This window comes from Strigops habroptila, chromosome 6, assembly GCF_004027225.2.
Source record: "Strigops habroptila isolate Jane chromosome 6, bStrHab1.2.pri, whole genome shotgun sequence".
Lineage (NCBI taxonomy): Eukaryota > Metazoa > Chordata > Aves > Psittaciformes > Psittacidae > Strigops > Strigops habroptila.
In genome coordinates this window covers 17,424,945-17,452,245 of record NC_044282.2, presented here as the reverse complement: position 1 = coordinate 17,452,245, position 27,301 = coordinate 17,424,945, and the positions used below count along the sequence as shown (strand labels likewise).

General features: G+C 37.3%; 1 protein-coding gene across 9 annotated transcripts in view; it reads right to left on the bottom strand.

Annotated features, from left to right (window-relative positions):
• HACE1 (HECT domain and ankyrin repeat containing E3 ubiquitin protein ligase 1) overlaps positions 1-26,550 on the bottom strand; it is a 53,095-nt gene extending 26,545 nt beyond the window's left edge. For 4 of the 9 annotated variants that reach the window (XR_003991858.1, XM_030489665.1, XM_030489667.1 and 1 more), the window contains exons 1-11: positions 26,351-26,550; positions 21,682-21,736; positions 20,382-20,471; positions 18,477-18,581; positions 17,076-17,151; positions 16,666-16,797; positions 15,407-15,489; positions 14,016-14,112; positions 12,392-12,493; positions 9,828-9,934; positions 5,837-6,083 (exon numbers count right to left, since the gene is read on the bottom strand). Coding sequence is in view for 8 of the 9 variants with exons in the window: in XM_030489665.1 (XP_030345525.1) it covers positions 5,837-6,083; positions 9,828-9,934; positions 12,392-12,493; positions 14,016-14,112; positions 15,407-15,489; positions 16,666-16,797; positions 17,076-17,151; positions 18,477-18,581; positions 20,382-20,471; positions 21,682-21,736; positions 26,351-26,426 (1,170 nt within the window). In the remaining variant the exon portion in view is untranslated. Of the gene's footprint in view, positions 1-5,836; positions 6,084-9,827; positions 9,935-12,391; positions 12,494-14,015; positions 14,113-15,406; positions 15,490-16,665; positions 16,798-17,075; positions 17,152-18,476; positions 18,582-19,149; positions 19,170-20,313; positions 20,472-21,681; positions 21,737-23,096; positions 23,220-26,350 lie in introns of those variants that run through there. The other 5 variants (XM_030489666.1, XM_030489671.1, XM_030489668.1 and 2 more) reach the window with 5 other exon arrangements.
• Positions 26,551-27,301: the final 751 nt, after the last annotated feature.

Here is a 27,301-nt window from a genome sequence, read left to right as displayed (position 1 = left end):
TTTAAATGATCCTTTAGAAGTCGTTAGAGATAACTCAAAAAAAAAATCCATACTTGTAGCCATAGAGCACAAAGAACAAATGTCATATAGAAGGAAAATAATCAAGCAGCAGATAGAATAAAGATAAAATAATTTAGAAAGAGTGAAACACTGAACTATTTCAGCGTTTGGCCTCCTGGTGGTTACACAGCACACCACTGCCTGACTGCTGCAGTCAAGAAAAAAAAACATTAACACACATACTAAGTTTCCAGAGTAAGAGCGTGTTGAGTTCCTTTTAAGGCCCTGGTCAAACAAGCTCCCTCTACCAGGTAGATGGAGCAAACCCCAGACAATACCACTGAGATTCAGACTCACGCACATCTAGTAAAATGTGCTTTATACATCATGTGAGCTCATACAGCCCATTTTGGTACTACCCCAGATGTCTCAGAGTAAGGGTCACTAATACCGAGCTTTACGAAACAGAAACAAGTATCAGCAGAATTACGTACCAATTTTTAAAGCTATAAATTTTATCTTAACCAAGTCATTCTTTATTCACTACCACCAACTTAAAACTGATACAATTGAAATCTAGCGCAATTCCATCATTACACATTACATTCGCTCTGAGGTGCAGGCCTACCACAGAGGAGAGAAAGGGCTGAGAACTGCAACACACTCACCAGCACTTAAAAAAAAAAAACAAAACACAAGGTCTGACTGTGCTGCCCCTTAATGGTGTTTACAGAGACCTTAATGTGTTAAGGCTTGTTTCACAAGCATAGCATAGTGAGCACAGGGATATGTATCCTACAGGGAAGCAATTCCGACTCAAGTCTTTCACAGCATTCCAGAAGTAAGAGTAAACTTCTAAATGCACTCCTTTTTCTATGTATTACTGTGGCACCAACATTTTTCACCAATTAAAACATTCAAAGACTTAGCAGATACTGAAAAGTATCTTCTCATATTCTAAAGTTACCTTTAAAAGTTAAGATTTACAGCACAACATACCAGAAGTCTACATTATCTGGAGCACTGTCAGTACACCTCTTAGTGACACAGTCTCAATACATAGTAAATTACTTCTCATGAAAGTTGTGTATTGAAATAATCTGTTCAAATTTACCATTTTAAAAAAATTACCATTATGCTTCCATTTTTTTCCCCAATAAGAACTTTGGGGAAAGTCAGCCTGATCTCTAAGACTGGTAGGCTTTGCTCAATATGCTATATGACACTCACTTAATCCCTGTACTCCTAGTGACCATGCATTTCTCTAGATGGTGACCTGAATACCTCCAGTGTAGGCATTATTTTCTACATAAATATCTGCCACACAGGATCAAGTTAGCTTCTTTCAAGTTTGCCAAGACCTACCTGTCAGTCCTTCACCACAAAACATAACGTAGAAAAATTTTCTAATGGAAAATAGGATTCATTGAATATATGGGAAAAAATGCAGCTGTGTTCTTAACACGAGAAACTAGGTAGTTATCTACTAGAACACTAAAATCTAGTCTACTTCTCCCAAACTTTTCAATGCTTAGCCTGCCAGACACCAATTTTCTGCTGATATCTCTTGTCTTATCTTTTATTTCCCACAGACTTAGAACGCCCTCCAGAACTCTTGCAACTGACTTGTTTTTCCAAAGCTAGTTTTTCACAGATTCTGATCACAAACTCATTCAAAAGTGTAGTCAAGCATGGTGACTTCAACTTCCTACTTTCCCTTTTTTTTTTTCCCCCCTAGTCTAACCTCAGGATATAAAGCACACCTGCAAATATTGCCCACCACCTCCATATCCATGACTGTCAACGTTTTTTGTTAGCATCCATAATCAGACCTTTTCAAGCATAATGTGGGCATTGCCAATCAAACCATTAGCAACATGTTTTTAATACTACAAGCCAGCATTCTTCAGTCAATTCCTATCATGAACCACATATTAACCATAAACCCCCACTCAACCTTCAGTTTTCATATCTCACATTTCGGAAAAGTTTCTTTGTAATTATACACCTGAGTCTGGGTACCAAGCTTTTACAACTGCACACCTGATCTCCCCAATGCAAGGATTTAGTTATGCAACACCCTCCTCTTTACCCATCTAGAAAGCAAGACACTAGAAATCAAACCCGTATTCAAACTATGACACTGGAGCAAAACCTTTTGCCAGGCGACACAGTTTGTCTTTTAAGACACAGGGAGCAGGAGATCACCAATCCTTGAGGTGAGTGTGTCACAGCAGAGAATTCAATTCTATTTTAGAAAAGAACAGTATCTGAAATGAGGGAAATATGTTAGAGGCTTCCCAACTTTGTTCAATTAGACAGGGAGATTTTGCAACAAGCTTCCCTAATATGTGATCATACTGTGCAGCAACTGGAAGAGCAACACATGAAAAAGTAATGACCGTCAAGTTGGTCAAAATTACTCTTCATGAACTTGCTCACTGGTAAGATCTTGTCCAAGTTAGCAGTGGCTTGTTTGAAGACTGAGTGTTCAAATTCAGTGATGATTTTGCTTCTTGCAAGATCAGTACAAGTGCATCTTAGTGTTTCCACTTTAAAACATTTGGATAGACCCAAATTGACCAGGCCTGTAATGAATTACATACAGGGAACTTCAATAAAACAAAGACGGCTCTGTGATTTTTTTTGTCCTTGTCAAGTACTAACATTTCTCAGTAGCCTCAGATCAAGATATACTCATATTTCCAACCCCTTTCAGGCTAGATTACAGTGTCAACTCTTCAAAATAAGTTAAATCAGTATAATACAGAAAGCCTTAACATAGCATTAGGAAAAAAGTCAGAAGAAAGTTTTTCTTCAGTTCTTACACTGGATAAAATATGTTTTTGTATGAACATTTTAAAAAGAGTTATGAAGTACATCTTAAAGGTTATCAGGTACAGATCTATTTGGACCTAACAGGAGTGCAATCAGAAGGAAAGGAAACAATCCCTGATACTGTGCAATAAGGCCTGATAATGTTTGTCCACATATCCCACAAGGCTACCTATCACAAGACATAATTCCTGCCACTGCTGCCTTCAATCCTCCCCAGACAAAAGTTCCTAAGTCCATTCTTGAAAGAAGACAGTATTGAACAATGGATTAGCTTCCCATATAGTAAAGAAAGAAAACATCTAGAGGTCTTCACTCGCTCAAATAAACAGCATTTAGAGAAGTGGGTGGTGACCTGTATCACTTTCTTGTGCTCTACAAAGTACTCAAATCCTTACAAGTGACATGACCCAGCAGTCTAAGAGACTTTTTTGCTATAAAACCTGTATCAAAATTCAAATTATCTACAACATTTATTCCCCCCAACTGAATTTTAAGATCAGCAGCAAATTCCAATTTAAAGCTAATTTCCTCTAAGATTTTTAATTTGGATCTCAAATTTAAAATCTTGAAGTTCCACATTGATTTTTTTAATACAGATTTAACTCCTATTTTGCAGCAGCAACCTTTGTGGTTTCCTTAATAGACTGTACCAAACAGTTACACAGCCTATATTCAAAAAAAAATTCAAACAGAACAAAATAAACCAAAACAAACCAAAAAACCAGAAGAGGAGTTCTTTATCTCTGACCTGCACGTCCCACATGCAAGTAATGGTACAAATGAAGACATACAACTGACAGGTCTTCAAGGAGCCTCCATACCATTGTAATTATCTAGAATACAGTGGGCTATTTTCCCTCCTCCCAAAAGGCAAAAGGGACCATCACAACCATGGTTTCAAGGAAAGGATAAAAAAAGTAAAGGGAAGTTAGGAATATGAGAGAACAGGAAGTCACCCAACTGATTCAGCACTATGTCTAATCTCTCACTACCTAGTTCATATAAATTCAGGGAAGAACAGGCTAATTCATCTACAACTGAACATCAACTTAGTGTTGCTAGACCTGTGCGCCCCATTGCCAAAAAAGAGTAAGTTCTCGTTGGCAGTTTTGTATTTTTGAGTGTGAAATTTACATCAACCTTAAAATACCACAGAGACAACAGCGGCCCTAAGGGCTGCCTCAGTTTTAATACCTTCAAAATAAATAAATTAATGTAATAGCAATAATAATTTTAAAATCATCCTGAAATTCTTGGTTTGCTAGCTAAGGCAAGAGTAGCACATATTTTGCTCATTTGTTAAAAAACATAAATGTTGGGTTTACATAATTATGATCTTTTCTGGGACAAGCGTGCCAGTTGTGTAATTTAAGTCTACTGCACAAGACTTAACTGTATACTAAATTACTTTCAGCATACAAAGTAATCTGGGCACACAGATAAGTGATTCTGCTGAAATACAATTTCCTTTGCAAATTGCAGCTGAATGTTTTTGTTTGTTTATCGCGAGTCCTGAAATGATCTGGAGTTGAAAAGCGTGTTTTATTTGTTTGCTTGTTCGTTTTGGAGATGAGGTCAGGTACTACTAAAACCTTGCAGAAAAAAAGGTAACACTATCTTACTGCAGATAGTTCCTGTATTAAACACATTTAACACCTGCTTCTTGTTATATTTAAACGAATTTTCATTAAAACTGTTAGAAATTGCTGTCTTTCATAAAATTAGTCTCGTGATTTGGGTAGGGCTTTGTTTTTTGAAAACAGAAATCTGGTTAAACTTGCAATGTGCCAGTCTAGCTCCATAGATTTTAGTGAACAACTGTAAAGGACCATTATTACATTGCACACTGTACAGTGCATTACATTTTGCACACAGTATTTTTCATACTTGAGCAGTAGTTTTATATTCATTATATAAATCAATTCATTATTAAAATTATTTTGCTATCAGAAAAACATTTATGCTTGTTTTTTTTTTTAAATAGACTAATGCTTTCCCTCTTTCCAAGAGAAGAAATTTAAACAAAAACTGAGCTACTTAACTAAATATGGCTGGAATTAAGAGTATCGTCTTTCATAACCTTATTGACATAGCTACGTCTTAAAAGTCTTTAGAGTTCACCTGATTAACACATATCATCAAATAAATGCAGTAATGTCAAAATATCACTTTCGTGACACTCTGGAAGAAATGTGAAGGTTAAGGAAAATTCCCACATAACCACTGGTGTCTAAATTTAGCAATATGAGCTGTGCCATGTAAGAGTTAGGAGGAAGATAGGAGAAAATAAGAGACTATCCTTCAGTTCTTATTATTTAGGTGCTCTGATTAGTACGTCAGTTGTATACCCAATGTACGTTGAATGGCATGCAGGAAACCAGGACTTCTTTACGGAAAAGGTAAGCTGCGATTTTATACAGAGGGATTCCTCAACAAGTATTAAAAAAACCCCCAAAAACCAAAAACACAAAAATCAGAAATTAAACATCTAAATGTCAAGCACCTAAAGCAGGTGTTTGAAAACAGCTATAAATCAATAACCTCACAAGAGTAGTAGTAAGCTGGTATGTTTTAAAGGATGTAATAATAAAATTCAAGAACAACTTCGGAAAAAAAACTTCATGGTCACAGAGAAAACAATGAACAGATTAAGAATTCAATTATTTCCATTTATCTTGTGAAGCTGGATAAAACTGAGTGATCAGAATTCCCAGTGACTCTCCAAATAGCACTTTGAAATTACATTAATACAATCTATTAAATTAATATTACTACGTTTTGAGATTACTACACTCTAAAACAACATAACAGAAATAAAAACAAAGTTTACCAAAATCAGCTGAGTAACTAAGCCTTCAACAACATCTACTAAACAATACAGTAAATAAGAATAAAAAGAAATCATGAGATGTTAAATGAATCCAGAGGGGATAAAAAAAATGAGAAGGAAAGAGGTAGGCTTAACTTAAGTAGGGATAGGGACATCAACCAAACTTACTTCCTGTTCATGAGATGTCTGATTAATGAATGCATGCTTTGTGAAATTCATCTCTTTAACGTCTATCTTCCTAACAACATCATATACTTTTCTGACCTTGAACACCTGACTTCTTGGAGTTTTATTTCCATTGTAGCCCATGTCATTTCCATTACTGGGAGAGGATGGGCCAATGCGAAAGACATGGCAAAATATCCTCACGATCCTTAAGAGACTCTTCATTTGAGCTTCATAATTACTTGACAAGCTGGGGGAAAAAATGGAATATTTAAGGTTTTTTTCCTTGATGAAACAGTTTAGTATATTAAGGAGTAAGTAATCTAATGGTAGGGTCTGACACATATGCTGAAAAAAAAACCTAAGCTCTAAACCCTAGTGAATTTTAATTTCCTGCACCAGCCCCAAAAGTCAAATATAAGCACTATAATTTTACTAACATATACTCAAAATTTCAACTGGAAGTGAAATAAGAACAGCAAATTCCAGATCTTGCAAAATAGTTATTTGGTTTTATGTACATGTACACTTCTTATGAACTGTTGGTAAGAAATTCAACTTAGTGCAGTAAGGATTTCAACATGTGAAACAAATTGGGATATCCAGATGAAAATGTTTCTCAATCCAGAAAAGATAGCATCTAGTAGCATACTGACTAATCAGATAGGCTCCCACAGCCCATCCTCACCATTCTTCTAAATGCTCATTAAAGACCTCAGTTAGACAAGGAATACGATTGTAATGATGCCGCTATTTCTACTTAGGAGAAACATCATCTAAAAGATACTACACAACAGCACCACTATGTTACTAATAAATATAGTAAAAGTTTTATGTCATCTTAACTGAACTGGCCAACACTGAACTGTGTACCAGTACAGTGGAGAATACGAGATACTCATGACTTTATGCACAAGCAGAACATTCTCCACCAAATTCAACTTTGTTTTCTTTCCTTAAACCCCAAGTATTAAGAATTCTTTCATCTTGAATACAAAACAAAAAATGCAAGAAATTTAAACTTTTTCCACTGAACTCTACTCACAAATTTTATATAGTTGAGTACACATTCAATTCTGTCCTTAAAGTACTTGCAACTCAAATGCATGTTTTCTAACTGTAAGATCAGTTCAGACCAGAAAACTGACATCTTAGAGCATGCTGTAAACCTCTGATGCAAATAAAGATGTTAATTCATGAATCTGAAACAGCTAGTTGTAACAGTACCTTCGTCATGATGTCACTCTCCCTATGGTATGGGTAAAAGCAAAAGACCTATCCGTTTTCAGCACTACATTTGAATGACTGCCTGAGAGGTATGAATTTCAAAAAGCCACATACTAAGAATTTTACCAAACTGATATACAAAGTACAACTTTCTTGTCACAATCTAGACTTTAACCAGAGAAGTTTTCAGTAAATAGAGATAAGAAAAGAACACAAAGACGCACTGTTAAGTTTTTAACCAGGTAAAGAAAATCCTCTGACTAGCAGGCTGTAATTACATTACCAGAAGCTCTAATCACAGCCACAAATTAGCACTGGTATATTATCAAAGATTTTACAGGGGAAAAAAAAAAAAAAAAAAAAAATCTATGAATACAAGAAGCGCACTTAAGTTTTAAAATAAAAAACAAAACAAGAAAAAACAAAAACAAAACAAACAGAAAACATTGATTGACGTTTATCATCCCTCAACAGCAGTCTTTTCCTGGTGAAGTTTCAGGTTTAAATCTGCAGGAAGAGGAGCCAACTATGTAAGAATACCTTAAAGCACTTTTAATAGTTTACTGAAGCTTTTACTAGCATGTTTGTAAACATTCAGCTAGGTTCAATCTGCACCAGCAAGAACAAATCATGTCACACTATAATTATCCCTTGGAAAGAGGAAATAAGCGATGGAGGTAATGCCAACTGAACAGGCTCCTTGCTGGTACTCAAAGCAGAAGTCCTCAGGCAGAAGCTCAGTGGCACTCCTGGCTACCTGATAGAGACGTTACAAAAAACAACTTTAGACACTTTTGAACTAAAGAAACAAACCCAGCAACAATGGGCTGTGGGTTAATAGCCAGGAAAATAACAATGATGATACTAAGTTCAGCCATGCAAGAGTATCATTATCGGAGGTTTTCATGTAGAGAGTGCATTTTACATACTACCTGTTGGAAGGAGCAGAGAGAGGAAAGAGGCTCAAGCTCAGAGGGTCTATATTTACCAAGTACCACCTTCATCCTCGTTATGTTAATAACAAAGCAACTGAGAAATGCTTAGTTTAAGTAGAGACTGAAGCCTCTGACAAGGGACAGAATTGGAGGGAACAGTTTTTGTGAAACTGTGATTTGTAATAGAAAAAGAAAACAATTCCATTTCCCTTGTGACATATTACAAAGTACCCAAGAGAACTGGGCCAATAAGAACCCACAGGACACCCTAAGTACAGGCATCTCTGGAAACGCCTGCTCATCAATGCAAGGCAAAGCTTCCAACTTGTCCTCAGCCTCCGCTACAACCCATATGCCACAGTACAGGAGTACATACGGGCTGAAATTCAGAGACAGTACAGGCACATAGATACTGTTTCTACAGCCATACTGAGGGAGCATTGCTCAGTACAGAGGCGTAATAACAGTAATAAATCAAATTTAAACACAAAGTCGGTTTATCTCTGAAGATAATGAAATAGAAACTAATACTGCCTCATATGATCTAATCCAGCTACCATGATTTCTGATAATGTCTCCATACAAAGCAAGTTTCAAGCCCTTTCCTGTAGAATGGTTTTACACTTTATCACAGTTTATTTGTGAGAGATCTATTGGCTTTAATGAAGTCTGGAGACAAAAGGAATGTGTTACAAGTTAAGCTGATTACACATTAAAGCCCAACAACAGCTAAAGTTCTTCAAAAAGGTACCTATGCAGCAACAGAATGTCACTAATATGTCTATGCACTTTATCACCAACCATTTGAGGGGTTTAAGTTTTTCATGCTCATTCATTGAGGCAAACACTCATCAGAACAAGACTGTGATTAATGGTGTCATGAATTTCCTAGCATTGGCTAGGAGTTCTGACCTGCTACCTACAAGTTCTATCCAAATTTAACATGACTGATGTCGAAGAAAAAAAGGCACCTAGAACTAAGAATATATTATTTAGTCTCTATCTAACTGATGGGCTCCTCGCATCCCAGCCCCAGTTGAAAAGAAGCATTCAAAGTCTTATTGTTCTACAACCTATGCTGACAGACCTCTTCGGTTACAGAACACTCTTAAATCTCTCTTTTCCAAAAAGCCATCCAGAACATGTTAGTAAGGAACTTCCACTCATGCTTTCAGGCTCTTTACCTCTTTCAGCAAAGATTTTCTTGGCTTTTAGTAAAGCATAAAGGTTACAGCAGATTCTGCTAGCTTTTGAAAACAGTAAAATGTTACCGGTGTTCCAACAGATTACATAACTGCCTCAAACAGATGCCATAAAAACTAGGAAAGCATATTAGGAAAATATGCTTGCCTTTTTTATAGGTTTCCCCAGGTAACTGCTGCTTGCGTTGCTGAGACAGCACAGTGGTACATAAATTTTTGTCTCATATATATTAGTAGCCATGGAAGGCAATCAGAACCACCAAGACTCTCCTCAAACGTAGTAAGAAAGCATTCAGAAAAGTAAAGATATGGAAGAGAAGAAAAAAGGGGGGGGGGGGGGAATGTTTGGCAGTTGGCTAAAAAGCTTCCCTTCCCAGAGCTGATACAACCAAATTAAACAAAAAAATGCACTTCTCTGGAACTCAAGCTTCTTGGCCAGCAGCCATAGAAGGACACCAACCTTCTCTCCTCAAGACAATGATCTGAACAGGCACTGTCATGAAGAATCGGATTTGAGTTCCATCTACTCCAGCATGTGCCGGGCATGAGATAGTTTAGATTATTAAAACTACTAAGTGGCACTAACTACCAGGTAGCTTATCAACTTACTTATGATCCTCTCACACTTACCTAAGCAGTTTGTGACCATTTGTTGTAGCAACTTCAGCAAGACTTGTTAGGATTTTAAGATACTGGTTTTCACTCTGCTGAGACAAGTGTTCCAGAACTTGCCGCAACTGACACATTAGAACAAAAGAAAATGCATACTGTCATGGAGTGTCAGATCAACATTTAATTTAGAACATTATCACCCAAGCATTAAGAGCTAGCAATATTATTGTACATCTATATTGTCCAGCATCTAATCTAACCTCAGTTAACATTTCAGTATAATTTACAAAGATTACTGAAGAAGTATACCTTCTAGTATGAAAGTATGGTATTACAGGATATACAATACTATAACTGAATGCTTAACCACATATTATTAATTCACAAGAACAACTTATTTTCATCTGAAAAATTAGTGGGCTACACTTTCAACTTCTTAAAGCCAAGAGCATATATTTCAGGTTTATAATTCATCATTCACCTGTCTCCCTAGTTCACTCCTTGGTTAGTTTATGACAATGTAAATGAACCTTGGATCCTAGAGACTGCTCTCACTACCTTCATTGTTGCTCAAGATACTGAATGTCCTTCCTTAGATAAGAAATCATACCCTAATCAATAATTGTTATGATGACTCTTCTCAACATCATCCCTTTTCTTGCTAATACCATCACTTGGCTCACAAAGACTACATGTTGCAATTGCCCAGACACTACCCTGTCTTCAACTCCCCTTTGTTCTACACTTATCTCGAGCCTAGACTTTTTCTGCAGGTAAACCAACCCTTCAGCAGCACCACTCTTCATGCATTCCTATTGTATCCTCATTTACTTCCTTCTCGCTCACTTTCAGAAAGTTCAGTAATCCTTCTCAACTTCTCCTGTAATAAGGTAGAATGAAAAGGCATCTATCTCATAAAGGTCATTTATGCCAACACTCTGCCTCAAGGCAGAAGCACTTGTATCTGCAATCCAAACTGGTCTGCCCAATCTGCCTGCCTAGTTTTCAGATGTCTCCTACTCTGGAATCTCTGCAGCTTCACTAACTGATTTCTTCTAATACTTCACTTCCTTAACTGTGTGAGAGTTTTCCCCCAAGGTTCAGGTGAATCTCTAGCTACAAATGGCTGAGGCAGTATCTTTCTCCCTGCAGTCTGTCAGTAATTTTTCCAGTTTGTCAAGAATATTTAAGTTCATGCAAGTCCTGACTTCTAACATGCAACCAGTCTCTTCATGTCATCGCTTTCAGAGAATATAAACTGGTCATTATCCAAGACTTTGGGCAGAACAGCTCAGACTTGGCCATAGAAAACCATACTTAAAATATGTTTCCATTTTGACAATGAAGCATAACTATGCTGTGTATTATCTAATACAGTATGCATACCCTCTCATTCAGATCTTTTTGCACACACCTCCTCCATTACTCAGACAGACATTAATTTTTCTCATCTACTGTCTTCACTCATACAATATACAATAATATGCTTTGCCATTTCCCGTCCTGTAGAAAGTCTTTTTTGTTCCATGGTTTTAGTTAACTTTCTTTTATTTGAAATCACCTACACCATTTCCTGTGCTTCTAACACACACTTTGAGAATTTTCACCTCTCTGACATTTTACTTTGTAAAACTCAGACCTGTCTCAGAAATTTCAAGACTGTTTCTATATAGACTTATAAATGCTCAGTTTTGCAGTGGAAGTAATGGGATTACAGAGAACAATAAAAACTTCAAAAATCTAGCAAACGAAGTGCAGTGAAGAGGCAGCCAATACCTTACTAAATCTATTCTTTTTTAATTTACAGTCTGTAAAACTGTTTCCAGTTATTTTCAAGCAAACAATATATTAAAAACCCACAGCTATCTAGATTTGGAAGGGGGGAAACAAAAGCATCCCATGCTTCTTTCCCCCATGCGAATCAAGAAACAAAAAAATCTTTTCCTTGCTTTTCCTTTGCTTTAGATTGCACTACCCCACAATAATAAAAGAAACAAGGTACAGAAGAACCACTGAAAAAGGAACAGAATAGTTTCATCTACAGCAATAATAACCAAATGAAATTGCGGCTGCAATCTTTTACACGGTAACTGCACAAAGCAACTTCATACAGATGAGTGCTCATACTCCGAATGTTCCAGTTCATTCTAGATGATTCAAGCCTTGAGACATATCCTAGAACGGACATCTGCAGATAACCACTAAATGAAGGAAAATAGGCCCTATTACACAAAGAAATTGTATATACAAAATGGTTTACCAGGTTTTGTACAAACAAGGTACAGGCCGCTTGCAACAAATCTGCTTTTTCATTTCTTACACTGTCTAGATTACTTTGCCAAATATACAAAGTTAGAACACTAAATTGAAATAGATCCCACATTTAACCCCAAATTCTTGTGTTTAAAACTATGTGAAGACCATATATTTTCTATGGGAGGAAAGAAAACCACATTGTGATCAACTACTGTGGCACTGACTGGTCAAGTTCTGGTACTGTATTCTAACCAGGACACTCATATTAAGACATCAGATCTCCACCATACAGATTGGTAACTATAAAACACATAATACTGTATTACCATGTTTTCCCGTAGATCTTCATTCTGTGTCATTTGAATTATTGTCTGGAAAAGTCGAGGATGGTATTGTATTAAGACTTCACAAGTCTCTCCGTAACCACCCTAAAAAGCAACAAAAACCATTTTAATTAAAAGAAACATTAGAACTGGAGCTTATACTATTATAGGCATTAAAACCTACCGAGAACTACCTTTTTTTTTTTTTTTAAATACTGAATGGAGTAATCCAATCCTAACATAAACAAACTGAAATTCAATAATGTATCAAAATTAGGTATAACAAAACTTTTGAGAGAAGGCAGGATTAAATTCTTTCAGTATATCAGTTCATATATACCTGCTCCCTTTCCTCTGTTTGTTTTAGGTTGGTTTTTTTTTTTTGAAACGCTTTCCCACTTAGAAAGCCAAAGTTACATTTGAACAACGTTTCACCTAACAATTTACCAGTGCTTAAAAACGGTGCAATATTTAGCTTCTCTTCCCACTGCTCATGGATGAGACACCTCTACCTAATTACACCCAGAATGTAATCCTTCAAAACAAATATTTTCCTAAAGGTCCATAAGGCACAGATCTGACTTGGTAAAGGATGAAACAGGATAAACTCATGAAAGGATTATTTAACTTTAAAATCAATACATGAATATGATTCCACTTGTGCCTCAGATCAACAGCTCAGACTTAACTTCATACGCTTTTGAGAAAAATGACTTTTAGAAATAACAGGACTTGAATTTGTATTTTATTTGTATCAACTCTTATTTAACACAGCTGCATTTTTAAGCAGGCACCTACCACCTGAACACACAACAAATTCTACACTGAAAAGATGACCTTGTAATGGATTAAATGCTGCAAATCCAGAGGTTCCTTCTTTTTGCATGACAGTTTATAGCTCGCTACAGTGGTAACAGATCCATTAAATAAATTCATTTAATTGTTCCTGGTGCCAAAAAATTAGGTATTAAAATTAAAACCACTGAGAATCCACAAGAATTAACAAAAGTCAGTTTTTCAAAATCGAAGTAATACCCAAGTAATACCATGCTAGCAAGAAGTATATGAACCTATAATTTCAGTCTTCTAGAAAGATGTATCTACACTGAAAAGCAAACTGGTAAGCAAACGAGGGGAAAAAAAAAACAAAATAAAGATGACTTAAAAGGAAAGAAAATATTTTTCTTGCTCACACAGGAAGATCATCATTACAAAACAGCAAACACCAGGTGTCACTACTCACACCTAAAAATGTTGACAGAATTTTGACGTATAAAGCCATTCCCCAGGGACTGTAAAACTGCAGACTGAAGCAGACATTCGAAACACTAATCATAAAAACCAAGGATTCCCAAACTTTCTAGTGAATTGGAGTTCTGCAAACTCTTCATTTCTCAGAGGTTCCTATCTTGCAAAGTCTTTAAAGACATTAAAAACTTTTGCAAAGGGTACGAATTGGGAACCTGCCTGTAAGATCACTTTAATTGTAAAAAGTTATTTTTGCATTTCTCTTTCACCAATGGACTACCATCTTTCATAGGCCTTAAAAATAAAAGAGATAACTCTGACTGAGTAACACTGTAGTAAGTGACAGATGTTCGCAGAAAGAGTGCTGCTAACTCAATACCTGTACACAGAGATCCAGTGGAGTAACACCGTTTTTGTCTGGTAAATATTTGGCTCCTCTCATTAAAAGAATTTGTGCAGTGTCTCTCTGACCATGGCTGTTCAAAAGAAGAGAAGAAAGAGTTAACACAGCACTTATGCTCTACTATAAGTGATAACCTGAGTATTGAATCTCAAACAAAACCCATATAAACCAGGAGAAAACGTACTTATGGTATGAAACTAAGCAGAAACACAGGATGGAAGATAATGCCACTTATATTTTTCTACTACCTTTCAAGGCCACTGCAGAAGCACACTGCAAAATTAGGGGTTTCAGAGTCAGACTTTGAGCATCAATACCTTTTCTCCAGCCATCATCAGCCACCGCTACCACATCCTGCTCTCCCTGTCATCAGTGACCTATAACCTTTCTTCCAAGGTGGCAGCACCACCAGTTGGCACTTCTGACTAGGAGATGTTGACCTCTGCTATGCATCCTGTTCATTCTACCCTGCCAACTGCTCCAATTGTGGGTTTGTAAAAGAACATCACTACTGTACTTGCAACACATTCTCTTCTCACGAAAAACCTCCAACCCAAGGCAAGTTGCTTAATTCTTTTAAAATAGATTCCAGTGCCAGTCCCTAAATCAAACACCCAGGCATTCAATTAGCTAGCAGCTATTTATTTGCCACTTCCCTTCTTCTCAACTGCCAAGAGTCAGCATAGACTAGCTCCAGAGACCAAGGCTCTCACAACATCTTGGCAGGCCATCAGGTCAGTCCATTTCTCTTTTTGTTTATAGTAACATTTAATCATAGGTGAACTATTTAAACTGTAACCAAAGCACAGGGATTATAAAATTGTAAATGTTCTACCAAATAGCAGAAATGCTCCAATTAAAACAAAAGGTCATTTATCATATGTGATTAGTTTTGGCATAAAACTAAACTGTGAAGAAAACAGAACTGATAAACAATATAATTCAATATTGTAACTTTAAATCATATATGCACATTTCACGTACACTGTAATACCATACTGTACATTAAAGAATAGTGAAACTTGCCTTACAAAAGGTTGCCTTTTCAGTGTACTCAGTATAATCTAAGTTGGTATATCTCTTTTTTTCCCCAAAAAAGTTCAGCAGTTATTAATTTACGACTCATGCTAGAACATACACAGCTGTGTTTAACATGTCTGTTAGAAAAAGGTACATAAGCCTGCAGTACTAAGTATTTAGATGAGACACCAAACTACATTCAAACACGAGGCAAGATTAAATACCAGTCAGCTTCTATGTCTCCTAAAAGTTGTGCTTTCTAAACATTCTTATTGCAGACAGGAATGGGTAGGAGAGGGGATCAATTTCACTTTTAGCACAGTATTCAAAATTAAGGAATATATAACCTGCAAGCAAAATAGAGTGGAGTTGCCCCTGACACATTTGGCCTGTTTATATCAGCACCGCTGTCTAGCAAACACTGCACCGTCTAGAACAGAAAAAAAAAACAGTATTAGAAAAAAGCAACAGAAAAGTCTATTGATTTGCAACTATTTAGTGTCATGCGTATCTAATTACAATGAAGGATTTAATTTTCCATAATGAATCTCAAAACCAAAATTCCTAATCACTATATGGAAAATCATGGCTGTCAGAGCTCATAAAGCTTTCTTTGAACTTCCCATTTTTTATAACAATGCCTTTTACTGATCTTCAGCTAATTCCAAAGACTCCTGGAACTACAAGCCATTTAAAAAGAAAACTGACATTTTTTAGAGAAGTAAAGCTCGCGTTAGTGACAGCTATAAACAGCTTTATCACAAGCTGAAGATTTAAACGCTCACTAGAATAAATAAGTAAGCAAATTCCAAAATACTGAGCAGACTCTCAAATAAATTTTGCTATATTCCAGTCACACAAAGTACAAAAGTCTGTAGTTAACAGTTTCTCAGAATTTGGTCTTCCAAAGTTGAGCTCTAACAATGACAACAGAAAGGATCTGGGTAGAAATATTTATTTTTTTATTTAAAATCATTATTTGAACTGTAAATAGTCCTGGAGACAATCTGTGTAACTCTACGTGCTGTAATGCAGTTCAAGCAAAGCACCCAGACCTGTACTCCGAGAGTAGACGCCAGCCCCAATGAAAGGCCAGGCCTAAAAGTTATTCATGCAGATCAACAAAAGAGGAGTCCATGTGAACTTGTTTACTTCTAATATTAGATATCTAACTGACCCAACTCTGTAGTCATTTTTTATTCACAGTAAATTAGAATCATTTCAGATTTCAAAAGCACATGATTGCTGGTATAATTATAAATCAAATACACTCTAAAAAGTAAGGAAGAACATTTTTAAATGTTTAGCATTACATAAAAACTTGCTATCAACAAAGCAATAACAGTACTACAGAATGGCTGAATAGTATACAGTAAGTCTCTTAAGCTCCCGTAAACACTGAGGTCAATCATCTCCACAAGAATAAGTAAGTTGTTCCCATTCAAGTGTATGCAGTCAATACTAAGACAAACAATAGAATTCTTCACACTTCCAACTATTATAATGTGCATGACTAGCCTGAAGTTTATAAATACACACAGCAACATCAAGGCATTTTACCCAATTCTTCACAAAGCCATTGTGTTAATAAAATTTAAAAACTTACTGTCTTGTGTCCATTTTGACAAGCTACATGAAGAGCTGTCTGTCCCATTGCATCTTCAACATCTACATTACTGACATGCTGAACAAGATCATGAAGCAATTCTGTTCGTCCATTGACAGCCAACCAATGAATCTAAGTACAAAATGATTATACGTTTTCTTTAGCAATGATAGAAATATTTCATAAATATTATTTTAAACCTGACTGTGCTACTGTTGATGTTTTAAAAGAGAAGCTTTGAACAATACTATCACATGCTGAGGTACTTTGATCACAGCTTTTGATTCTTACGGGCACTGGACACATAGCAGTTTTGTACATTTACATGTAAGATGGCAGAAGCTTAAGAAATGAAAATCTTCAAATTCTTCATTCATTTTAAGATCACCATTATAACGAGTAGCACTTACTGCAGTCAAGCCTTCATTATTACAAATGTTGACATCTGCACTGTATTCCAGCAGCTTGCTCATACATTTCTTCTGACTATAAACAAAATAATACATTAAAACCCATGCAGGGAAAATCATTTATGAAGACCAAGTATCTTAGAACTCCACTCACTCTAATTCATCATTCTACAAACTACAGCACGTAGCTTTACTTTATAAGGAGTAGGGTGCTGAGCACATGAAAAACTGACCATCAGTAGCACCAGAGACTCACGCAGCGCAAGTGTAGTATGTGACAGCACAGAGTTAAAAACATAGCTGAATGTTTTTGTGGAAAGCATAGAAGTACTTCACCACCACACTAACAGCTTCAGCTCAGCATGAACTACACTCTCAGTTGCAAGAAGCTAGAGCTCCACTAATAGAAATCCATGAAGCTCATCATCATCTGTACACTTTAGTGAACACATTTACAGTACACCACTAAATCAGTAAACAATGAGACGCTCACCGTAAGCTATATAAATCTTTGGCAAGAACAATAGCTGTCTTAGTAAAAGTAGGGGTGTTTTTCCTACTTCATGTTTTATTTGGTCTTTTAATGCTCTCCAATGCTTCAAGTCCTTTACCCTTAAGAGTTTATTCTTACTTTTCCTTTTTATTTGGTACCTCTCGCACTTTCTCGTGCCTCCTTTCCACCTGTCTCCTGTGTATATTTCTGCATTTCACCATGTACCACTTGGCTGCTTCTGTTGCCCTTCTCCCACATACCTAAAAGTCACTAAACACTACCTCCTCATTTGAGGTACCAGACATGATACAATTCAGTTACTGTAAACATACCTGCTCTAAAACCAAAAAGACAAAATTACTATTATCAGGTGTGTGTTTCCACATATTGCAATTCAAGAAATAAGACCTTACAAGATCTTAAAAAGGTGCTTGCTCACCATTTTGGGGTGGTTTTTTTTCCTCTATACTAATATTGTGCTGGCAAACTTAGTATTCCTTTGCTTGTAGTAAAAATTTCCTTGGAGACACTACCTGAGAAAACTCTGAAATACCTGCATCTTCCAAATCCTCCAGTGTCCTCTTTGAAATCTTTTCTTACTTAGCTAACTGGAAGGTGAATACACCCCTTGTTCAATCACTGTTGTAATAAACATTAATCTCCTACTTAACAGAAAACACTAAAATAACTGGCATTGAAATTGGCATTTCAGACGTAACTTCCTATTCATAAAAAAAACATTTTCTGAATATTCAAAGTAACTTCCATGTACCCTATAAGTGTGCCATCCTATTTTCAAAAGTGAAAACCAAAGTATTTTGCTCCAACTACGCAAAAATATTACAGAACACGTCAGCTCAAGTGCACTATGCACAAAACCTTTTGAAGAGTTTTAAAAACTTTCTTACCCATTCCTTGCTGCTAAATGGAGAGGTGTGCATCCTGAAATGTCCTGATAGTTTGGATTTGCTCCTTTTTTTAATAATAGAACAAGGCATTCGACTGATCCACAGCTAAGAACAAAGTAAGGAAGGGAGAAACTGTAATAAGGATATTTACAAACCAAATCTATATTGAAGACAACAGCTATACTACATACAGATTACATTCAGCAGAAAAATCTTTACACAAAACCGTTTTTACACCCTCATCATTCAAGTTACACAAAGCTAAAGACACTTAAACGCAGTGAGAACTAAGTGATCTTAACTTGCACTACTGAACAGATGCTAGCCTTTTATGTGATTTTAGTGACATTAAAACTTGACAGTGAATCTTTAAGACTGCCAGTTGTTTAAAATATAAACTGTTTAAAATGTTTTGCTTACTATTTCTTCTCACCTCCCTGTCTTTAATCTATTCACAGGACTGAATTTTCCATTAAATAAAAATTCCAATATAATTCTTATTGTTACACTTCAGTGTCCAGAAGTTATATTTAAAACTTGAAGAATTAGAAAACCTCAAACTCATACAAATATTCTTTGCTATTTGTTTTGAACCTGTAACTCCGTTTTTCTTTTCATAATATAGAATAATCAATGTCACCAAGAACACAGAAACTTTGCATTGTATGTTTATCTTGCTCCTGAACTCTTCAAGAGGAAGAGCTGATTGGGAGGATAAACATACAGTATTTTCATATCTATCATGACCATCTTATCCATTGTTATTAATGTCCCCAATGACAAAACCGCTATCCAACAACCCAAAGAAACCAAAGACTGGCTGTACAGTAAGTTGCAAAACCAGCACCTCTGTGACCTCTTCATGACCCAAAAATTAGCCAAGTTAAAAAAAAAAAATCCAGAAACTAGGTGTAACACAATTTCTTGGGGTTTATGATCAATGAAAACAGCTTTTCAAAGATACTTCTAAGATGTATGCTAAAAATTTGCTTGCATTTCTTTTCTTTAGCACTTTCTCAAGTAAATTTTACATAAGCAGCATGTAAATCTGAGCTGGAATATCAGGGAAACATATTTCTAGAACAGTCTGCTTAGAAACCTGGAATTCCCACCTACATTATGCCCAAGTACCTGCTATTTATATGCACTGCCACTATTATTTCTTGTAATTTTACTATTTTTCCAGTTTAAATGTAAGAGCTTTCTAGATACTCAAAATGGGACCCAGATATAAAACATTCACTCAATAGTTTAAAGTTTAGTTTCCTGAAAGGACATTTCAAAAACTATATGGTTCATTTCTATTAAGGTAATGTTAATCTGGCTGTTTCTTGGCAATAAAGATTTATCCTCACTGAAGAGCTACATAAACAATAATCTAGGTCATGGAGTTGAAATTTGCACTTAAGCCTTTTATCCAGGATATAAAAATTTATTAGAAATGAGTGGCTAAGTTATATTCCCTTCAGGTATGGTCATATAAAGTACTTTGGAACAGCTGCTTCCCAACAAACATCAAAGTACTTCTCAGTGGTTTAGAATACTTCAAAGACAAGCATCACCTGCAGACAAGATTTCTCTAGATCTACAAAATCAAGAGTAATCCAGCTATACAGGATATATATAACAGCTACATCTCTTCACAGACTGATATTTCACAGAAAGGAAAAAAGTATCCACCTAGACTTCCTCCACTAGAATTTAGAAAGCCATTTGATATTATGTGTAAAAACTACCCCCTCAATAAGGCAGGCATATTGCTAAAAGAACAAACAAAATACAAAAAGGAAGTGTAAAAACAAAATGTTAACTGATACTACAGAGTTTCCCAGCTTACATTGGTGCCTTAGATTTGTGGTAATACTTTCATTGTTAACTTCTGGACTGGACTCAAGAAAGTCTTACTTTGCTGCAATATGAAGCAAACTTCTCTTCACACGTCCAAATGCATAATTCACATCAAATTTTGAATTCGACAGCAGCTCTGAGACAGACCTTCAAACAAAAATATAATTTTAATTAAAAGTATCTCACAATATCCAAGCAAAGTATATACCGTACACAAGTACCCTATTTCTTACCTGATCACTATTTCCTTTCCCTCCAACTAGCAACATCCAACTTCTTTCAAGTGTTTGCATATTAACATTACTTTTACTCTTTCACTTCTTACTTGTACATAAAACATGAACTGCAACACTGGGCAACTGTTTCAAATGTAAACTAGTAAGAATTAGACCAGATGGCCAAATCACTTCATTACAAGCATGGAAAACAAGCATATTAATAGCTTTGGTTTGAAAAAAATATAAATTCCCATTTTCCTCCTTATCTCTACACATATACCTTAACCAGATACCCAGCAGCTTTCCCAAACATAGGCAAAGTTCAGAGGGAAGACTGGTATGTGAAATCATCATAATGAAGTAGAAGGACACATGATACGCCAACAGGATAATAAATTTAAATAGGACCCTTCAAGTCTTAATGAATTAATAAAGATAAAATATTAGCTAAGGTAAAGTATTTCAAAACAAGCAAAACTGCAAGTGAACTGGTGATTTCAACCTCTAGTAATGAGCTGATCACATAACTTAAAACAATCTCAACAAGGTGTTATGTAGCAGAACAAATGTTTAGCCTGATTAGATAAAAGTTTACAGTTTCAGTAAGACCTGCTTGCCCACAAAACTCATCAGAAGGTAGCACCACTTAGCTGGCGCTATACACCCCCTAGGTACCAATCACTCTGAGGATTGCTGCGTAAAGGAAACAGCTGGTCATCTCAGGAATCCCAGAAGAACCAATCTCACTGTGCAACTCTTACTCCATGTCTTTCCAAGATGCCTAACGAGACTAAAAGTTGCTATGTCATCAGTAAATGCACACTCCGAGCTACACCCCAGTTACAAAAAAAAAAAAAAAGAAAAAAAAGCATTTGTTCTTATTCTAGGACAAATGTTTCTATGTATCAGCAGAACAAGTCTATGGCATAAAATAGGTTTCTCGGGTAAGAATATGCTGGAATGCACACAGTCAGTGACTAACTTCAGCTACAGAAGATTTCAACAGAATTGTTCAGCAGCAGAACTCCTGAGAGTGCTCCAGCAGCTACAACTCTTGCAAACACGTTGGTTTTTCAGACCTTAAAAAACGGGGGGGGGGGGAGGGGTGAGAAAAGGAAGTGTAAAGCAGCAGCTCTCACCTGTGCTGGTCAGCCATAACCATCGGCATTAGTGTATAGACAGCAGTTTCATTGTCTGTGAAGAAATTAAATTATTCCATTATAATAAATAAATCTTTTCTGTGAAATTCATCTAGCAGCACTTAGTTACCTTTTAAACTGTCCATTGTTCAATAGATTATTCTTTTTGCACAGGTTATACGTAACTAAAGTTTCATTATAGAGAAAAAGCCACCACACTTAGAAGAGGTAATTAACAGGACTAATACATGAAGTTTCAATGTGACAGTTTTTTCTTTTACAAAGTAATAATTACAGAATTTTCAATGGAGCATCAATTTCTCTAAAGTGACAATTCTGTTAAGGCAAAGTACTTAAGAAATGTGCATTAACAAAAAAAAGTAAATAGCTTATTTTAGGAAGGAAATTTCCTGTGTTCCAAGGTGACTTCCATAGTCCCGATACCTACAAGTTTGTAAAAATGATTTCTTTAAACTAAGTTGTTCCATAACCATTTGTTTTTGTCTCTAACCACGAATACCTGAATACAATAAATTTCAATTTAATTTCTGATCAGTTTCATATTCCATGTTTGAAGGCAATACAAAAAAAGGCCAGAACATGAAGATCCAAGTCAATGGTGGGAACAGACTGACATTCAGATATACAGTCCCTGCCAGGACCTCTACTGCACATACTAGCACACTGGATGGGTATGACATGCCTATTTAGCCACTTACAGAATTTCTGGAGTAAAACATTATTTTTAAAGGACAATTGAGAGGAGAGATTTAGATTATATATTATGAAAAAATTCTTCACTATGAGGGTGCTGAGGCACTGGCACAGGTTGCACAGAGAAGCTGTGGATGCCCCATCCCTGGCAGTGTTCAAGGCCTGGTTGGATGGGACTTTGAGCAACCTGGTCTAGTGGAAGGTGTCTGTGCCTGTGGCAGGAGGGTTGGAACTAGATCTTTAAGGTCCCTTCGAACCCAAACCATTCTAGGATTCTATGAATTCAACAAAACTTTAAAGCCTTCAATGTAATTATTAATAATATTGAGGTACATTAACTATTATTGATGTATAATGATTATAATTTCCAGCTTGAAGCAAACTACCCGTTGATGGGAGCGCAATCTCCACAGACTTTTCATGTAGATGCCAGCTTATGACAGGAGGGACTATACTTTCTGGGAACCCAGGTATACAGTTCCAGGATATGTAAATAAAAGACTGTTCTTATAAAACTTTCACTTTGAACTTTTTTCCCAGTATCTTAATTGATCCAAATGTTCCAGATTATTCAAAAAGTTACAAAGCCATCAGAACAGGAAGAATTAAAACAGACCTAAACAAGTATAACTTCTCGTATCTTTTATGTACATGCTTCTATACATTCAGTACTTCCGCTAGACAGGCAAACTGACATTTATCAAATGAATTCTTCAGCCTTATCAAGCGGAGTCAGAGAAACCCTTCTCATGCTGCAGCTATGCTATTTGTTATTATTCTTCAACAGTACTCCAAGATTAGTGCTGCTACCCACTATTTGATGCAGTCCATCGGTAGCTTACAAAAGGAAGAAGCAATTCTAATCTATCATTATCTTTGAACACTGAAAAGAGATGTCATATTCAAATTCAAATAATACTTCCATTATTTGTTAAAAAAAAAAAAAAAAACAAACTAATGTTGCTTATAGTAAACACACGGTGGAAGAGACACAAACCTCTCAAAACACCAAATGACATTTCCAAGCTGTAGAAAGTCATTCTAACCATCCCCACGTTCAAGAGTTTGAACCATCCATAGATTGTTCCTCATGGCAGCACTCTGTGAGCATTAGATAACTCCAGCCCCAACATGCACCACTAGAATTTTTGCTGGGGTCCGAGAAGGGGGAAGGCTGGGTGGGAGAGGATACACACACAAAGAGGGAGAGTCCTGGAAACAAAATTAAATAGATGCTAAATAAAGATATGTATTGAGGAAAAGACTGGATCACTTTTTAAAAATGTATTCATGATCAGCTTCCAGTGTATCTAAATGAAAAAAAAAATTCTTGCTTGGGCTCTGTTCCACAGATCTCTTGACAGGAAGATAAAGCACTCAACTGAAACAGAAACCAGAACTTGAGAACACAAACTAAATCTTAGACATCCTCAGAATTTCCACAATTATGCCCTATTAAAGAGGCAGGAATAAAAAAAAAAAGGAAAAAAAAAAACTTTATATACACCAGCACACTTAACTGAAATGCTTCATACTAATCCTAATTAAACTTAACTGTATCACAAGTACAGCAATTTAGAAAAAGACAATAGTTAAATATAAGTGTAACTGGGCCATTAAAGGCATTCATAGTACAGTTACAAAACTAAGCTTTTTGCTGTTCTATTAACAGAATTTACACTGTGGAGCATGTGCTGATTTTCCCAGAATTTTTCTGTACAGAAATAAAAGGGTGTGGGACTAAGGAGCATTTGTGCCTATTTTGGTAAGTATTATCCCTATTCATAAATAAACACTTATTAACTTAAAGTACATGACATCAGGGAAAGAAAAAGCATTATATGCCTCATGCACTTACAGAACATATTTATTACCTAACTTGCTTGCATGTCAAGTTATGAACATCTAAAGACAAAAAATAAGCACCCAAAATGCAGAGTCAGAACTAAACAGCCTAAAACCTACTGCTTTGGGCTGCAAGACCTAGCTTTTCAGGCACTTAACAGTGCCTGAATCCAGAAACACTTATTTTATTTCATAAGAGATTTTGGCTTGAATTTGGCAGAGATCACAAGCTTAAAGAAGCATCAGCACCATCCATATAATATCTTAATGGCCACAGCGCATGCAAAGGAAATTAAATACCTGAAATTAGTGCCTTCTTCAGCATAAGGAAGTTCAAACATACATCTCCATTTCCCAAGAGAGTACTATGACTCTCAGTTTAAGGATGGAGAGGTAAACTATGTATCTTTCAAATTAAAGCTGTTTATGTACCGGGGGAGAGGGGATGGCAATCATAATTCAAGAAGCCGGACACAGCACAGAAGAAGCCACCAAACCACATGCCATATGGTGGTGGTATTTTCTAAGCTGATCCTGTCAGCACATGTTTGGAGCAAAACACTACAACCCAAACCTGCTTCTCAAGAAGACTCCGAGCAGGCCTGCATGAACCTAGTGAACACCAAGGTCAAGAAAGAAGACAGGTAATGAGCTGTGATGGATCCAAAGTTAGATGGCCATTAATGGATTTTCCTGGAACGGAAATTTGAGACGTCAGTGGCTGAAAGTCCTTTTATCTCCTTATTTCAGTTCAGCTGCGACTTGTTTCATGTAATTCTTAAAGAATACATAGGATTGACATTCCTTCTGCACCACAGGACAAGAGAGGTACTTGCTCAGAAGTCACAGGGCTTGCACTTGCACTAGCATAGACATGATTACCTCGGAAATGTAAGATGCCTAAGATAGGAAGAAAACAGCTGAACTCAAATTCAGAATGAATTTGCCTATTCTAGTACCGGAGTAAATTTAAAGGAGCTCCAACTGGCATAAGCTGCGCTACGCATTATTCATACTACCATCATCAATTAGTCAAACTGATGCTACTACATTATTTCTCCAAGCCTGAGCTTACATTAACAGTATTATGTCAGTTTTCACTGCTGTCATTCCAAGGCTTGCTTGCAAGCAGCAGCAAAATCCATCTGAAACTTGTCTGTCAATTTTGTGAAACTTATGAGTGATTGCACTGGCAGACACTGAAACTGCTGGTGGGTGACAATAAGGAAAGGGTGTAGCAGCTCAGCGCAAGGGGAAGTCCATGTGCAGCAGCCAGGAAGTCCAAACAGGGAAGACAGAGAAAACAGAACGTTACTTGCTTTTTTCCACCACCAGAGACAAAAGCTGGCAGGCAGACAGCCAAGGACTCGTCTATAAAAATAAACCCTGAAGAAAGTACAGTAACAGCACATGACTCACAGGAACAGAAACTTTTGTGTATCCAAAAGCTTTTACAGAGGTAGTCCTCCCAAAAGTTGGACATGGCTGGAACACTAAACTACTTGCCGTAAGAGTCTGAAGCTATATTTACACATCTATCCCGATACAGGATGGCTAGCACCCATGCGAAGTAGTTTAGAGGCAGAAAAATTAGCCTGTGACCAGTGACTTACACCACCATTTCACATAAAATTCGGTGCTATTAACAAAAACAAACTAACAATACAACCAAAGATTTGTCATCAGTAGTGATGACACCGACGAAGCACCTAAGGAAAGATTCAAAGCCGGACAAAAAGAGGATCCAGCACGCCGGACCACCCTCTCGCCCGGGCCCAGAGGCGGCAGCGGCGGGTAGGGGCACGCCGCGCCCTGTGTGCCGGCCACCTCCGTCCTTCGGCGGCGAGACACCGGGAGACTAAAGAAGATACGGAGGTCGCTGCTGTTGTTCTTATCACCGCTACAAACTAAAGAAGCCCCTCGAAGGCGGAGGGAGGGAGGGAGCCGGTTTCCACCCTCCCAGGCCGCCTCCCCGGACAAGGCCACGCCACGGCGCCCGACTCAGCTCACCCCCGCCCCGCCACACCGGGCCGGGCGGGGCCGGGCCGGAGAGGCCGCCCCGGCGCCGGGCCAGACCGCGGGGACAGACCGCCCGCCGCCCCTCTCGTACCGTCCGGCAGCTCCACGGTGCGGGCGCGGCGCAGGGACCTCGTCAGCCGGTTTAGCTGCTCCATGGCTCTCTCCATCCTCGGAGCACCCAGCCCGGAGCCGCCGCCTCTCCCTCAGCCCATCGCGGTGCTGGCGGTGGCGGTGGCGGCGCGGAGGCCGCCCAGGCCGCCGCCAGCCCCCGAACCTCTGCGCATGCTCAGCGGCTGCGCGCATGCGCGGGTGCGGGAGCGTGCTTCAGTGTACTACTTAAGGGACAGAAAACCCGAGGCTTGGGGAGTGGGGGTACTGGGACATCTGTTTGATATGGCTCCTTGGGGGAAAGGGGCTTTCATCAGCCAAACTCCGGGAGCTTTAAACCGAAGGGGTTATTGAAAGAGGAGGCGCGTAGCAAGGACGAAAAGTGTGAATGACTTTACTAGCACTTTCAAAGTAAACACGGGAAAAGGAAGATGTAGGAATTGTAACCAAAAACATAGAAATGTAAGCAGCATTTAATAATAGCAATCATAAACAGAGTAAGACATGAGAAGCAAAGAACGACTCTTCATAAACTATTTGTCAGCTCTTTTTGCGTTTCGGTTTGCACTCCAAACTGCAACAAAGCGCATAAAGTACTTGAATACAAGGATAAATTTTAACACTCTGAGAATATACTAAGGAAAGATCAGTTAGGTGCTCTCAAGACAGCTGCAAATACTCAATGGAGTAGAAGACTTTTCTTTCTTTCAACAAGAAAGTCAGCCCAACTTGAGTTTATCACGTTCCTTCTAGCAGATAATGGAACAAGCAATAGTGTATAAATGGGGTATCACCATGTTATTCATGGATTTGAAATCCCTCCTGTGTCACAGTCCACTGGTTCAAACCATTGTTTTCTTATTTTTCTAGTCCTGCTGGCCACACTATTTCTGATGCAAGCCAAGATAGCATGGTAGTTCATGTTTCACCAAGG